Source organism: Diabrotica undecimpunctata, chromosome 7 (genome assembly GCF_040954645.1).
Source record: "Diabrotica undecimpunctata isolate CICGRU chromosome 7, icDiaUnde3, whole genome shotgun sequence".
NCBI lineage: Eukaryota > Metazoa > Arthropoda > Insecta > Coleoptera > Chrysomelidae > Diabrotica > Diabrotica undecimpunctata.
Genome location: NC_092809.1, coordinates 119060220 through 119077961, shown reverse-complemented (window position 1 = coordinate 119077961; position 17742 = coordinate 119060220). Strand labels below are relative to the sequence as shown.

The window sequence follows — 17742 nt, the reverse complement described above, 5'->3', positions numbered from 1 at the left end:
TCGACAATCTAGTAAACCGCATGCCTGAGAGTTTTGGCAACACTGATCTCCATAAGCCTAATGTTATTTTCTTAACGTGGAACGCTGTATAGCAACGATTCATTTTGTCATTTATAATTTGATATTTGGTCATTTATAATTTGATATTTATACTACATCAATTTTTTTATAAAAACAAGTGTTGTTTCTTTTCACCCCATGACAGTGCTGTTTCTGTAAGCCCCACAGGTTCTGCAGTTGAAATATATATATATATATATATATATATATATATATATATATATATATATATATATATATATATATATATATATATATAGATATATATATATATATATATATATATATATATATATATATATATATATATATATATATATATATATATATATATATATACATCTAGCGGTTAATGTAAGCTCCGTTCTAAAACGGTATTATACTAACTCCAGTAGAATATACACCGTGTATTTTATTATCTGAGTAGCGCTTTATGTAGACTCCGACCAACACGTAGGATTAAGTGGACTCCACAAAAGGATAAACCATTTGTGGGATCCGTATTTACGATATTGCATATACTTCTAAACTCCTGCGATGTTGCCAATAATTGTATTAGTAGTAGATTTTCAAATTTTACAGCAGGTACATTCTGGAACTGGAAATTTATTTAAATATCCATTAATTTAATCATGGAGGAATTTGAGGACTATTTGGCTAATTTATGTAGTTAAATATAAATTGTTAACCGACATATACCTTTATTTTACTTTTTAGTTTTAATAAACAAGGCGGTAATTTATATTACTTGTTTTATATATTTTTAAACATAAGAAAGTGTCTATTATAAACGTGGAAAAGTTAAGTTTCCATTTTTATTAATTAGTATTTTTTATTAAAAGGCATTGTCACTAAAACATTTAGTTCATAAATGTACGTACATCGGATAGAGTAATCGTGTAACAGTTTATGAAAGTAGAAGCCCCTTTGGTAGGACTATAATGCTTGTTTTCCTATTAATATAATTAAAGAAAACTCAAACAATAGGAAGATCTTTGTAATTTTTGGATTCCTGCAGTTTAAGACATGCAATGTTTGTTTTATAGCGTAGTTGAATTTAAACTACAATAATTTATAAATCTATCTTTAATAACATACTTTTTTACTGCCTAATTTCAATAGATATGTCGATTTTTAATTAAAATATTTAATGCATTAAAGTCGCGTAGAGATTTTCACTAAACATTTAATTTTAAAGCTATTATTCTAATAGTCCAAAAAAAAGTATAAAAGTCTAGGGAATTCAATATCCCACTATGGATTTGTTTTATAGATTATCGTAAAGCGTTCGACAGAGTCAAATGGATACACTTATGACTGATACTAAAAGAATTAGGTGTACAACAACACCTAATTTTGCTTATAACTGAACTGTACGAACACACTACTGGACCATTTAAACTAACATTAAAAGAAGATTGAAAATCAAAACGAAATATAAGTATCTGGGAAAAATTTCTCAAACGATATTAATATTAAAAGGGACTTTAAAGAGCATCTGATAAAGCATGCTAAACCTTAAGGCGACTAAACCACACAAAATGGTTATTTGAGAAAAATTATAGCTCGTTCCAGAAAGAATTGTAAATATAAACATTAATGTAGATTAAGAAGAAATGCTGAAGAAAAAAACAGTAGCGGTTAGCCTAAATAAAGAAAGGCAAAAAGAAGATGTAATTTGATGTTTTGAAAAAATCTGATCCGAAAACTGTATGAAAAACATCTCATAGTATAGACATAGAGCGCGGCGGTGCCTCTGCCGTTTGGCGGCCTATATCGGAAACTTTTACTACCATTTGACTATTTGTGTACAATTTTGTGTATGGTTAAGTGACACACCACAAAAAGTGTTTTTATTTTCTCTTTTGTTCAACAATTAAAATGTATTGCTATACTTCTAGATGTTCCAATACAATAAAGGATAATAAACATAAAGCACAGGGTAAAAATTTTTATTATTTTCTATGCGCTAGTTATTATAAACACATAAGCTATACTACAATTAAAAACTATGACCACTATGAAAAATATACGGTAGACTATGACTACATTTGTGCTTTAGAACTATAGTAAGAACAAGATAAAAATCTAAATTCCTTCATAATTCTATTAACGAGAAGTTTATAAAACTTTTGTTCGTTATCAGTAAGAGAAAGCGCATTTCAGAATATATTATGAAAAATGTTGTTGATATTACAATATCAGATGATAGGAATACAAAAATAAAAAACAACTTACCTTTTCAAAACAACAGTCAATCACTTCATTTTATCACGAAAAATTTAAAAATTGCAATGTAATTGAACCCATTTTTCGAGCTATAGTTACATTGATACTTATGTGGCAATTAGCTGTAAAGTCATTAGTCTTTCGCGTCGTATCATATTTTCCTAATATTTTTGTAGGCAAGCGGTTTAGTTTGTGTAATATAATATCCCCAATTCGTCTCATAATATTTAGTTTTCAAAACAGCTGTTAATAATTCGTTCACATTTTTTAAAGCTCTTTGCAATACATTTGAAAATAAGTCGACAGTAAGTTCTGCCATGGTATTTCATAGTTTTATTCTTATGATTATATCAGTGTTTGTTTAAAATCTATTAATAACTAATTTAATGTTTTTTTTTTGTATTCCCAACATTTCTAATTAACTGCCTAATAGTCAATAATTGATTATTCACTCAATCGTTCCAGGTGTATTAGAAAAAATATTGTATATCCTAATAATTAATAGATATATAGCTTATATATAGCTTATATCGCTATAGTTTGTGCAGTACATTTTATTATCCCTTTTGTGTATGGTATGCTTTTCAGCAAGTTGGTACTTGCTCTTACTTCTAAATCGACAGATCAGCTGTTTAACTGCCTGTACTGAACTTTCTTCTTCATTTTGCAAATATATATAAAAATTAATAAAACTCTGACATACCGTTAATTAAAATATTGGATACCCTATACTATTCAATCAACGGAAATACTAAGATCACACGGGGAGAATCTGTCCCTATCTAATTAGCCCTTTTCGGTCCATCTTTGGACATAGGCCTTCCCAATCCTTTTCCATTCTTCTCTGTCTGTCGGTATAGTCATCCACCTAGAGCCCACGTGCTTCTTGATATCATCTGCCCATCTCATTTGGGGCCTTCCTCTGCTTCGTTTATATTCCCACGGTCTCCAACTTATAAGAATTTTGTTCCATCGGTCTTCTTTTTGTCTTATATTGTGCCCGGCAAATCTCCATTTCAATTTTGCAACTTCTTGTCTAACATCCCTCACTTTTGTTTTCTCTCTTATCCACTCGTTTCTCTTTTTATCCATTAGTCTTATGTGCAACATTTGTCTTTCCATTGCTCTTCGGGTTTTTATGGTTATGTCCATGTTTGCTTTTGTAAATGTCCACGTTTGAGAACCATAAGTTAGAACAGGGAGTACGCATTGATTGTATACTTTAGTCTTAAGATGCTGTGGATATCTTTTGTTTTTAAGAATGTAGCTTAGTTTGCCAAATGCCGCCCATGCCAGTCTAACTCGTCTTTTTATCTCTGCTGTTTGGTTTTCTTTGTTACGTTTTATAGTTTGACCCAGATATATATAATCCTGAACTTGTTCTACTTCATCTTGTCCGATCCTCATTGTGATGTTTTCATCTGTATTTGTTATAATTTTGGTCTTGCTGTAATTCATAAAAAGGCCTATCTTTCCAGCTTCTACGTCCAGTTCTTTCATCATTTCAAATAATTCTTCTCATTTATCTGTTATCCATGCGATGTCATCAGCGTATATTAGATGGTTCAAGCGTTGTCCACAAATTTTTATACCTTTTTCTTCCCATTCTAATCTTTTAAAAATATCTTCCAGAGCCTGATTGAAAAGTTTCGGTGATATTGTGTCTCACGCCTCTATTTATTTGTATTGATTTTGTTTATTCATATCCTTTAATTGTTGTTTTGGCTTCCTTATCTGTGGTCAATTCTGCTGTTAATCAAAGAACTTTTCACTGCCCAATGTTCGACACTGTCGAAAGCCTTTTCGAAATCTATGAACGCTATATATAGAGGAATATGGTATTCATTTGCTCGTTCTATAAGTATTTTCATACTTAGTAAATGGTCACTTTTGCTGAATCCCTTTCTAAAACCAGCTTGTTGGGTATCCATCGAATTTTGTCGTCAATCTATTGGTTAAAATTTTTGTTGGGAGTTTATACATTACATTGAGGAGTGTTATGAGACGGTAGTTTTTTATGTCTGCTTTATCCCCTTTCTTGTGTAGGATAATGGTTACGGATTCCTTCCAGTTGTTTGGGATTCTTTTTTCTTTTAATATCTTGTTAAAAAGGGAATGTAGAGTGTTAATTACCATTTTTCCACCATATTTCAGCGTATCTGCAGTTATCCCATCTTTTCCAGGCGATTTGTTGTTTTTCATTTCTTTCAATGCCTTCTTTATTTCTGATTTGCTTATTTCTGGCTATAGCTCTGAGTTGACATTTTTTACTTTAGCCTTAAGTTGGTTTTTAATTGTTTCTGGTGGTTCCTTTTTTGTTTTGTATAGTTCTGAGTAGAAATGGTGGATAATATTTATAATGTCATCTTTAATGTTTGTTTCTAGTCCGTTTTCATCTTTTATTTTATTTCACACTTACCTAATTTCGGTCTTAAGCATTTCATATTTTTGTTGTTTTGTATTACCTTTTCTATTTTTATTTCTTGTTCTTTTCTCTTATTTTCTCTTATCATTCTGCTTATTGTTTTATTGATTTCTACATATTCTATAGCGTCCTTCTTTTATCCATAAGCTTCTTTGTTTCTGTTGATATATAGTTGTTCTTTTTTAGATCCTTTTTTGCTATTTCTTTTCCTGAAGTAATCATCGTTGCTGTAAGTATGTTGTCTATTTCATCTATATCTTTGTCATCACTGTCTAATTTTTAAGTAAGTTGTTCTTTTAATAGGTCTTTGTATATCTCTTTATATTGCCCTAGTTTGTTTCTATCTACTAGATCCCAGTTTTTAATTATTTTTCTTTTCATTTCATAGTTACCGTCAATACTAAGTTTTGCTCTGACCAACCAGTGATCGCTACCTGTTGTGAATCTGTTAAGAACTGTTACATCTTTAATGATATATCGTTCCGTGGACAGTATGTAGTCGATCTCATTTTTTGTGGATCCATTAGGGCTGATCCATGTCCACTTTCGTTAAGGCTTCTTTTTGTAAAAGGAGTTCATTGCGTATAGATGCTTTTCTTCTAGGTAGTTCATCAAAGTAGCACCTCTATCATTTCTCTGACCATACCCGAAATCTCCTATTTTAGTTTCTTCCTTGTTTAGTTTTCTACCCAGTTTGGCATTGAAATCTCGAATTACTAGTATAAGACGATTTTTATGTTCTTCCATAGCCTTTGATATATCTTCATAAAATAGTTCGATATCTTCGTCATCATAAGCTGTCATGGGGGCATATACCTGGATAATTTTAATTGATGTTCTTCTTATTTTAAGTATGACATAGGCTGTATTCGGGTTTCTTCTTTTCGTCGAGTTTCTGATAGGCCTATGATATCTCATTTTATGTTTGTTAATTCTTCTTCCAATTCATGTACTTTTTCATCCGTAGACATTGATCTAATATTGTATGTCCCTATTGACAGGTTGACGGATTTTTTTGATTTATGTTGTGTTCGTCTTAGTGGGTTTTTGTTTTTATCTATCAAAAGCGAATTATTGCGTCTCCCAGATACCGCGAGGCAGACCTTTGAGGTGTGGGATAATATTATGGGTTATTTCTGGTTTCATCATAATTTACACCGAAATTACTAACAAGAGAGTTCTCTTACTTCCACATGTTCAAATTGATATATAGTACCAACAGATGCTAGTTATATACCATCAGTACTAATAAAATGAAAACTATCAAATTAATGTCAATTTCATTGAATAATCAAAACAATCGAATATATATACCAAAACAACACAATAAAAGTAAAAGTAGAAGAAGAACTAACCGACCCTATTGAAGCTGGTAATGGGATAAGACAGGGAGATTTAATGAGTTCTCTATTGTTCAACCGGATTATGGATGAAATATTAAAAAAGTAAGAAATAAAAGAGGATACCAAATGGGAGAAAAACAAATTAAAATAATCTGCTATGCAGACGACGCAATACTATTCTTTCAAAGTGAAGATGATTTACAACGTATGCTACACCAATTTCATATAACCGCCAGAAAATTTAACATGTTAATTTCCTCAAAAGAGACAAAATGCATGGTTACAACAGCAAGTTTACTAATATGTTAATTGGAGTTTTAAGGTCAGATAATAGAACAAGTGATGGAGTTTTAATATCTAGGTATCATATTATCTAGCTACGGAAAACTCTAAACTTAAGTGGAAGATCCACTGAATAGAGCAAACAGAGCCGCAGGCTGCCTAAATGAAACAATATGAAGAAATAAAAATATCGGGAAAGAAACCAAAGGCAGAATTTACAAAACAGTTATCAGACCAATAATGACATACACAGCAGAAACAATACCTGACACAGAGAGAACAAAAAGGATGTTAGAAACAACAGAGATAAAAACACTTAGAAAAATTGATGGTAAGACACTATGGGACAGAGCTAGAAGTACAGATATAAGATGTAGATACAAGGTGAAGAACATCAAGAACTGGTTAAGAAATAGAAGAGTAGAATGGAAAGATCATATAAGCCGAATGACAACAAATGGAGTAGTAAACATGGCAAGAGACGGTTACCCAATAGGAAGACGATCAGTAAGAAGACCACGAAAACCATGGAACGGCAACTTACTGGAGACACATTGAAAAACAGACAGAGTCATGTCTATATAAAAAGAAGAAGAAGAAGAAGAAAAAGATACACAGGATTGACAGGATAAACAATAAAATAGCTGCAAGAAAGAGAAAATGAATCAGTCATATTAATGTAGAATAGCAGAGGACAGAGTATTTGTCATAGCCTTAGACAAGTGTCCAATTGAAAAAAGACCACAGGTCGTTCAAAAAAGACGGAACTCTAGAAAGAAAATAGAATAGATTTAAAAAAAAAAATAAAAGCATAAACATGTCTTTTCCTACTCTTATAATATTGAAAATACGCAAATAGAACCTTGAATTAAAATGTAACCTTTGATATCTGTGATAAATTCATCACCTGAACAATGGCGCCGATGTATGAAGTTGAAATTTTTTACACCTATTTTAACTGTTTATTTTTTTATTATCTATATATGAGTTACGAACGATAACACAAACCTATTTATTTACCACAAACAGGCTCTTTAATACCTTAAATTATTACTATACAAATCTGATTCGAAATATCGTCAAAAAGTAATACACGGCATGTAAAATTTAAATTTTCAATAAAAAGTAAAATATTAGGTATTACTTATGGGGTTCAAAGAACGAGCCTTTACGAAAATTTAAGTACTAAGAAGATCACCACAATCGGGCATACCCAGGATAATGATTAAATAATTAATCGGCTAATTCTCCAGTCACCCCTTTAATATGATTTTGTTAAATTGGTCCTTTTTAGGACCAACTATTCTAATAACATATGTTTATAACTGTTAAGGGTATATCTAGAGATCAAGAAACTTTGCTTTACTTAAACTTATCAGACATATGCGCTAAACACGAATCTGACTTATTTATAGTGCAGGAAACACATATAGGGCCTAACGTAGGGTATTTGGTATAAAGCTTATCGCTGAAAACCACATTATAATTATAGACATGCTATCTCTGTCGGAAAAAAAGCAAAGAATAACTCAAAGTAAGAAAGGACAACACCAGTCAGCTTTCAGAGAACCTTTCAACGATGTTGAGCTTGGATCCACTATTTACATATTTAATGAAAAATAATACAACTACCGACATTGAGGATCTGAGCACAAAGCTTATTACGAAATCTAGACCAAAAACACCACAATGGCTTATCCGGATGATGAACAACTGTATTCAAATTATGGAAACACCCAAAATCTAGAGACAAGCCAAAGTTGTTACTTCGCTTAAACCTGGCAAAAACTCCAACGAACACAAAAACTATCGGCCAATATCTTTATTTTATCAGCTATTTAAAATACTTTTGCACAAGATCGTTAATATGATTTCACCGATATTTTAAGAAAATCTCAAATTAAAAGACAAAAGTGGCTATAGATAGGGAAGATCATGTACATTACAAATGCTAAATCTTACCCAACACATCAAAGACGGGTACGAAAAATATCGGGTATCAGGGGTGGTATTTTTCAATCTAAATGCCGCTTATGACACCTTAAATTACCAAATATTTCTCGAAAAACTATATGATATTCCCTTAGATAACAAACTCACTTATATTATTTGCGTATACCTACACAAGAGAATATTTTTTGTATCACTCAATGTTAAGAATAGCAGATGAAGAACGGTCTCGCTTGGGGTAGCATAAAAGCACCTACACTGTATAACATTTACCCAAACGATCAACTTATACCAGTAGATAATAGGACTAATATTATAAAGACGATACACCTATTATTGCACAATAAAAATAAACTATGAATCAATTTTCAGCCAAAACCCCTGAAAAACTCATGTGCGCTCCTCAATTTCCCTAACATAGACGCTTTCACAAACTGAACATCCAATAATGTCATGAAATTGTTGAACTTTCCATTCTCGAGTATCGAGAATGGAAAGAATCAGGAATGAGGAAATACGAAACCGTACAGGAATTAGAGATACTCTTTCAGATAGAATACAAGGAAGGCAATTACAATGGTATGGTCACGTGATGAGAATGGAGGAGGAGCGGTGGCCAAAGAAAGCCTTAATGTATGTTCCGCCAGAAAGAAGGAAAAGGGGAAGACCACCAAATTCCTGGAGAAGAGAAATTACAAAAACAATGCAATCTAGAGGCTTAGAAGAGGGAGATTGGAGAGATAGGAAAAGATGGAGGCTGAAATGCGGGAAGCGGCAATCGTCGTAGGACCCCCGTTATATGATGATGAATTGTTGAACTGTAGACTTCCTATAAATTTCTTGAAAATAGTTTGTATCCCACGGGATCAGTCACAGATCATTGTTTAAAACTAAAAGGTAAATTGAGGACCAGAAATAATATTCTTCGCAAGCTTGTCAGCTAAAAATGAGGCGTACGTCCTTCCGCCTTTAAAACATAGACGCTTGCACTATATGCTTCTGCTGCCGAATATACCTTGATAGACAAATTAACCATTCTTTCGTTTTGTGCACAACACTACTACCCATTTTAACACAAAAATATCTATTGCAGCACTTAACCATATTTATTTTGAGATAACCTTCTATCGAGATATAGTATACGAGATATCGAGTATACAAATAAGACCAGAACTAAAATAATAAAAAAGCTTTATACAAGATATCGCAGTAGAGTAGATGAAATAAAAGTAGTTTTTATTAATCGGGTGCTTACATAAAACGTACAAAGACATACTCACGTAAACAAAATACATTACGAAATTTCTGTAATAAAAAAAAAACATCGAATTCGGCATTGAACTAATAAATTATATTAAATAAAAAAATAATATTTCTAAAAATGCAGAAAAAATAAAATTTTCTATGCAAGCGAACATTCCATTAAATAATAAGCCGAAATCCTTTTGTATCTATATACCTGTTTTTTAAAGAACCAGTTACCTTTTAGTACGTAGTTATACCAGGTAATAAGATATCCTCTGTTACACAGTGTAATGCATATGACATTACACTGTCTACAAATAGTAGATAAAAATAAGGAGCCCATATAAACCGTTCAGGGTATATGTTGAAAATATACGGTATAATCGCACAGTTGCCAAACTCTCAGAGCTTACTTAAACCGATAAACGTATGGTTCAAATATACAATGAAAAAGATCTGAACGACCCCTATAATATATACTCGTGAACTAAACGATATACATTTATGATACAGGGGTATTTACGGGCTCCAAAAAATTTTTATAAATTATTAAACTCTACATGTTGATGAATCGACAGAACCAATATTATGGAATGGTCAAGTGAGCTCCGTATATCGGTATCCACTTGACCACGGAGCTCAATTAAACCTGAATTTTAACATGGGCGGAGTCCACTTTATGCCGTAGATATATATATATATATATATATATATATATATATATATATATATATATATATATATATATATACATGCCCACTTAATTAAACAGTAAGTAAACACTGCATTAATTGGATTTGATCTCAAACTATGTTTTAAATAAAACTACAATAAAATATTATTAATTTTATTATAACAATATAATAAAATATGCTCAATACAATTGATAGGTAAAAAGATAACATAAATCTTTGTTTACTGTATATTAATAATTAGCGTTAAGTAAAGAATAGTTTAAATTAAAAATATTTTACACAGACAGTAAATAATACCCTATTCTACACTTATATACCTGCAGTTGCCTCCCTTTTTGACAAGTAACAAGTGAAAAGAAAAACGGAAAAAATAAAAGTTTATTGTGACAGAACTTAAAACAAAAATATTCACTATAGAGACATCGCGGGTTTAAGTCAATACTTAATTTTAATTGAATCTGAAAAGTTGATGGTTCAATTTTATTATATTGATATATATATATATATATATATATATATATATATATATATATATATATATATATATATATATATATATATATATATATATATATATATATATATATTGTACCGAACTTGCTTATTTCGACGTAGCCCATATAACGGTTGCATCTCGAGACGACGATGATCTGCCTTCGAGAACCTTCCGGTTGTATCGACTGAGATGGAATCGAAGCGCTAATGCAAATAATAGAGGTGGACTGCTCCAGAATATTCTAGTACATAATAACTTGTATATTAAGTAGCGCTGATATTAGCTAGGTCAGTTGTTAAGGTACTATTACACTGTAAATTTATAAATAAATATATTTACATAAATTAGAACTTGTTTTATTTAAAAACAGTACAATACATATATATATATATATATATATATATATATATATATATATATATATATATATATATTTAAAAACTTAGGACTAAATTACTCTATTTAGGTCAGCAACATTTGCAAGTTCTTAATAAGAGATTAAGAAGTAATAAAACAAAATTCTATTTACCGCAGGAACTCACTACATCTTGATATAAAAAGGAAGAAAATTTAGCGTACATAAATTGATAACTATATAGTTTAACCGCTGAGAGCTACGGAACAATTATTATAAAAAAATATAAAAATTGAAATATCGTTTATAGTCTATCGCTTTTGTTTGATATTGATAAAAAAGATGCTACACAGAAAAGGTGTGTGATATGATCGTATTCGTCAATTCTTCTTAAATACGTTGCACGCCATCCAATTGTATATTGGTAGTGTTGTATTAATCGCGATTGATTCGTTCGTTTTGATTCAATCACTTCAGTGAGTATTGAACGACCGAATCCCGCTAGTTCATACCGATCCAATCGTATGGAGACAAAAATCTATTGATCGACCGCTGACGGCGCCGATCGAGATCGAACCAAAACTATCGCACAGCCAATACTCTCATTACTTTCGATCCTAGGTCGTTCCTCGCTTGCAACGCAACGAAAACCGATATATGCTATGCGGCTGAATAATTGCGTTCGTTTGAATGATTGAAAAATTAAAATACTACATTATTGAATTAAGAATTGCGTGCAGGGCAGCGACTTAGCTACAGATCGGGAGTATTAGAGTTGGAAAATATTCTATCGGGCCCAAGCGATTGCTTTCGCTTGTGTTGTTAATAGTTATTAAATAGTTAAAATCATAAAATATCGCAAAATTAAAATTTGCACAATGACAATAAATATTTATATTTGGATGCAGCACATATTTACATATAAATTTATAATTATTTCTGAGTTACACTAAGAACCTAAAATCAAAAACAATAAATTTTAGCTTCTCGAATATTTCTTAAGAATCTAAGCCCTACTCGTACTAACATAAACGTATGAAGAACAATGAAGGTGAATACACATATGAAATACGGTAAGCAATACTACCGGTTTTCAGTCGATTCAGCTCAATCAATCGGTTACTTGTTATTTGTTTTAAACGGCAACGAAAAGTATTAAAAGGAACAAACGATTGAAATTATTCGATTGTTTTCAGAGTCGGTCACTGATTGATTAGGTCCTTGTAAAATGAACGATTGACACAACACTAGTCGGTTACCATAAACAAATTATACTCTGCATATTTTTGTAAGTTCCTATATTAATTAATATGACATTTTTATTAATATTTATTAAAAACATTACCCTTATGGTTTTTTATTTATTTTCAACAATAAAAATTTTTTCACTAAATCCTGGATATGCATTCACTTATGTGATCAACAACTATTGTTGATTTTTTCATAATTAGATTAAATCCAGAGACATTTATGGAAAAATGACATTAAAACAATAATATTGTCAGGTAATGTCAAATGTATTTTGTAGTATTGTAAAGCTTTTTGCCGTTTGTGGATTATACAATGGGTAGAGGTAAAGTTATAGATGGGAAAGTTTGTTCAATAATTATTAGATTATATATATATATATATATATATATATATATATATATATATATATATATATATATATATATATATATATATATATATATATATATATATATTCAGAGATTCTACTGTATTCACTGCCGTTCCTCGCTCAACCGTTTCCATCTCTCTCTGTTGTCCTATTCTCCATCGTTTAGGCCTCTCTTACTCATGGCGTCGTCTACTTCGTTCCTCCAGGATTTTCGGTGTCGTCCTCTTTTCCTCCTTCCTATGGGGCTCCATTCGATTATTCTCTTTATCCATCTGCTGTCGCTAGTTCTTCTTACATGTCCATACCACTTTAGTCTTTTTTGTTCTATATATGTTAGTATGTATGTTTCTATTGATGTTCTTTGCTTTATTTCGTCAGTACTTCTTCTATCCACTCTTGTTACTCTGCAGCATCTTCGGAGGCATTCCATCTCTGTTGCTACTATCTTACTGCTGTTTTTCTTGTTTATGATCCAATTTTCAGCCCCATATGTCGTAATACTTCGCACTAATGTTTTATAAATCTGTGTTTTTGTCTTCATATTTAAGTGTCTATCCCATCATACTGAGTTAAGTTGTCGGATTGCTGTTCTTGTTTGTCCTAATCTTTGTGTAATTTCTTCCTCTGTTGTTGCCTTTTTCGTGATTATAAACCCCAAGTATTTGAATTTATATTTTCCTTTGATTGTTACGTTGTGGTCAATCTGTAGATCTTCTATGTCTTCTTCACTTGTAGATAGGTACTCTGTTTTCGTGAGGTTAATATCTAGGCCAGCCTTGGTATATTCTTCTTGTAGTTTCTTCATCATGTAGCTGAGGTCGTCTTGGTCTTGTGCAATCACTACTTGATCGTCTGCAAAGCTTAACGTATATGGGTATTCGTTCCGTACCGGTACTCCCATGCTTTCGCATTTTCTTTTCCATATAGTCAAGGCTTTCTCTAGTATATTTTGAATAGGGTTGAGATGTGGAACAACCCTGCAGGAGCCCTTTCTTTGTGGTGAAGTCTCCTATGATTCTTGTTCCCATTTTAATGGATACTTTATTTTCTTTATACAGACCTTTTGTAACTTCTTAGATTACTTTTGTAAATTTTTTAATTCTGGAAAATCCAATTCGGAAATCGCGAATATGTTGTAATTGTCACGCTATAGTGTAAGAAATATAGTCAGAAGATACAAAACTACAGGTTCGGTCGTCACAAAACCTAAAAATGTACGAAAAAGTAAAATAACAGATGCAGATCGAAGGGAATTAAGACGCATTATAGTGAAAAATCGACGAGCAAATTATATGGAGTTAAGCGTTTTATGGAGTGAAGTTATTGGAAGACACGTTTCTAGGTCAACATGTCACCGAGAGGCCCACAAATTAGGATTTGGTACTTAGAAAGAAGTTTTATAGTTGAAAAAATTTGTACGAATTGTTTTTAATAAATTTCATTTTATTTTGGGCTAAGGAAAAGTCACTTTTAACATTACAACAAAAGAAAAATAGACTAAGATGGTCAAAAGAACATAAATATTGGACTCAGTTGCAATGGGATTCAATGCAATGGAGTGATGAGTCCAGATTTGAAGTGTGTGTTGGACACAGTAGGAGTCGCATCATTCGCAGGAAAGATGAAGCTTTCATTGAAAATGTTTTGTTATTAAAAACTAAACTAATAGATCAAGTTACAGAATTGCATACTCGAAGTGGCATAAAATCTAAACCATGTGCCATTAGAGCATATAATATCGGCAAATCTGCTATTGATTTATCTGACCCCATCGAGCTTTAAGAAGATCTGTAAATGGTATCGAAAAGTTGCATTCGAGATTATTCTAAATACAGCTATAGTAAACGCAATGTATATGTATAATTCAGTAACAACAAACAAAAAAAAATGAAAATTAAAGAATTTAAAGAAGAGTTAGTGAAAAGTCTTCTAACAAAAAAGACAGCAGAAAGTTCTGAAAATATAAATCATCACATTTTACAGAAGACAAACAAAAGAAGAGGATGCCAAAATTGCTATAAGTAAGTCACGAAGAAAGAGGGACGAAAAGAAGCACAATAAACTTATAAAAAAGTGTGGACACGTTGTCCGATTAGTTGTAAATACTTTTGCACTGATTGTTTCTTTAAATTGCATTAATCCGTATTTTTGATGCACAGTACTAGTTTAGTCGTCGAAGCGATCAGTTCTAAAAAACTAAACTTAGGCTAATTAAACCAAACACGTTTGTTCAGTGTTGTTAAATTTTTCTTTGTTCATTTTCTTTTTGAAACTGCAAAATTCTTTGAGTTATACATGAATATTCCATTTATGGAGTCTTCTAACGGGAGTGAACCCCCCGATAAAGTACCAAGGGATGAGGATGCGATGGATAGTTGCAGTTATACAAATGGTTTTCATGGATATCCACCCAACCAGCCAGAAAACTAGATAAGTAGTCTTAATAATATTAATAATTTTATAACATAAGGTACGAATCAAGAGCAGTCGGATTTACAAATATTATCAAATGATACGTTAAACAAAGATAAACAAATAAACTCATTAAATTCTAAAGAGCCAGAAAAAAAGCAGACCTATATATTTATATGATAAAACTGATTTAGGGCCACATTTTTATTGCTGCGTATACGTCGCAGTTGACGTCTCTGCATCTCTGGAATAAGACTTGTACTGAGAACAAAGCCTCTCTAGTACCAACAGCATTTGTGAACCCGAACTGGTTGGGGGAAATTTGACTTTCACACAGCTTGTAGATTCTCTTATGAATTATCTTTAGGAACAATTTTAGGAGATGACTCATGAGGCTTATCGTACGGTAATCTTCACATTTTTTGGCTTCTGGTTTTTTTGGGAGTGCAATAAACTCAGATTTCAGCCATTCTGTTGGTATTTCTCCAGAGTTGTATATGTTGTTGAATATCTTTGCGATTATTGCTATTGATGCGTTGTCCATTAGTTTGAGTAGTTCTGCTTGTATATTATTAGGGCCTGCCGTTTTGCCATCTCCTTTAACTGTGTTATTGCGGAATAAACTTCCTGATGTTTGATCGTTTGTTCTTCGTTCGATTCGTCTCTAATTGCAGTCACTGGCTCGTTTAACGTGGCTTGGACTCTCATCCTCGTATCAAGGTGCTTTCTTTTTCTGAACTGTTTTGATTTTGACTCGAAATACTCACATCACTGGAACGTGGTCCGTCTCCAAGTCTGTTCCAGGATAAGTCTTGACAGATGTCGTTGTTTCGGAATCTTTTATTTACTAAAATGTAGTCTATTTGATTCCTAATAATTCTCCCGGGTCTTTCCACGTGTACAGCTTGCGAGGTAGTAATTGGAAGAATGTGTTGGTGACAACTAGTTCTGAGTCTTCTGCGAATTTTTCTAGGAGGTCTCCTCTCTCGTTTCTAAGTCCAAGTCCATGTGCTCCAATGTACTGTGTCTTATCTCCAGCTCCAATCTTGGCATTAAAATCGCCCATAATGATAAGAACTTCCTGTCGAGGAAATGCCTGTATGATATTGTTGATGTTCTGATAGAACTCAATTGCTTCTTCCTCCTCTTTGTCTGCAGTGGGAGCATAGACTTGGATGATGTTTATATTAATAGGGTTGGCTTCTGCAAAATGGCAAATAGTACTAAATCAGCATGGCAGTTAACCCGTTAATGCTATATAATATAAATTATTGATTTTGAGTAACAAACAAATGAGTTTTCTGTAAATTGAATAAAAAAATCTCACTGATGACGTGCAACGGACATTAGAAAAGAAATAATGTATGTCCGTGTCGCATGGATATTCTCTCAGCGGTTCGACTACACGTAATATTATTTAAATTTAAATTTAGAATACTTAAAAAATAGCGAACGTCACAGCCTGTAGGTTGAAGCACTAAAATTATCAAAAATCGGGATATGCCAAAGAAGTCATGGCACATGCACGATATACAATATTTTAACAGATTCTAGTGTTCAAACCCATTTTGTACATATCGTTATATAATTAAAGATGTCATGCAATATTAAATACAATAACAATCTGGTCTTAAAAGACCAGATGCTCATGTGCCTTCTTTATATCATTGGTTTAACTAGTCACTTTATATTTTTTCCACTTTTTTCCAATTCAGGCATAAACTGAAATGTCTGAATAACAATAAGTGCGTAATAAATGATGGATATTCTTCTTTTTTCTTACTTTATCTATTGTTGTTGTCGGTTGTGTTATTGGTCTATTCGTTAGTGGTCATTTCGTTATCGACCAATTTTCTCTTAGATCCTCTAGCTAAAAATAAAGACAAATTAATACACTAGTGGTAAAATTCTAGAAACTTAACAAAAATTATCGTTTTTCCTACAACACTCGTCTCATGACCGTGATTTATATAGTTTATCACCGACCGGGGGAAGATCTTTTGCCCCACTGCACTACGGTTACTATGAAGCATCCTGTGAGTGTCATGGTATGGGCTTATATGATCAATAGTGGAGTTGGACATTTAGCTTTAATAGAGGGCAATATTAATGCAAAACAATATCAAGAAGAAATACTGCAAGCCAAACTGCTGCCGACTATCAGAGATTTGTTTCCTGCTGGAAGATGCTTTGTTGGGCATCCCTTGGATCGCCTTGTCATACGGCTAAGACTTCCATGAGATACACTACACCAGAAGATTTGACTCGTCTTGTGAACTCCATACCTTGCAGAATCGAGTCTGCCGTAAAAATAAAAATTATTCCACCAAATACTAATTTTCTTGATAATAACTATTATACCATTTTTTTTAAATATATCTACTAATAGGTGTTATTTTTTTTTTAATTTTTAGAGGGTTATTGCTCTTAAAAAATAGATGTTAAATATTAAGTATAAGCATAAAACCATGCAATATAATTATAGATAAACTTATAAATAACAGAAGTTTTGTGAAAAAGAGGAATGCTAATAACAAAACTAAAAGTTTTCAGAATTTTGGCCACTAGTGTATAGAGCCAAAAACGTAATTTATTTAAAAATGGGGCGGTATTATTATAGTCACAGCAT

The 17742-nt window shown here is 32.0% G+C and overlaps 1 protein-coding gene across 6 annotated transcripts in view; it reads right to left on the bottom strand.

Moving 5' to 3' along the window:
• Window positions 1-10367: 10367 nt before the first annotated feature.
• The window catches only part of LOC140445743 (fanconi-associated nuclease 1 homolog), an 80364-nt gene continuing 72989 nt past the window's right edge, over window positions 10368-17742 (bottom strand). For all 6 annotated transcript variants that reach the window (XM_072538048.1, XM_072538049.1, XM_072538052.1 and 3 more), the window contains one exon: window positions 10368-16983. In XM_072538048.1, the coding sequence (XP_072394149.1) occupies window positions 16931-16983 (53 nt within the window). In that variant the 3' untranslated portion in view covers window positions 10368-16930. The remainder of the gene's footprint in view (window positions 16984-17742) is intronic.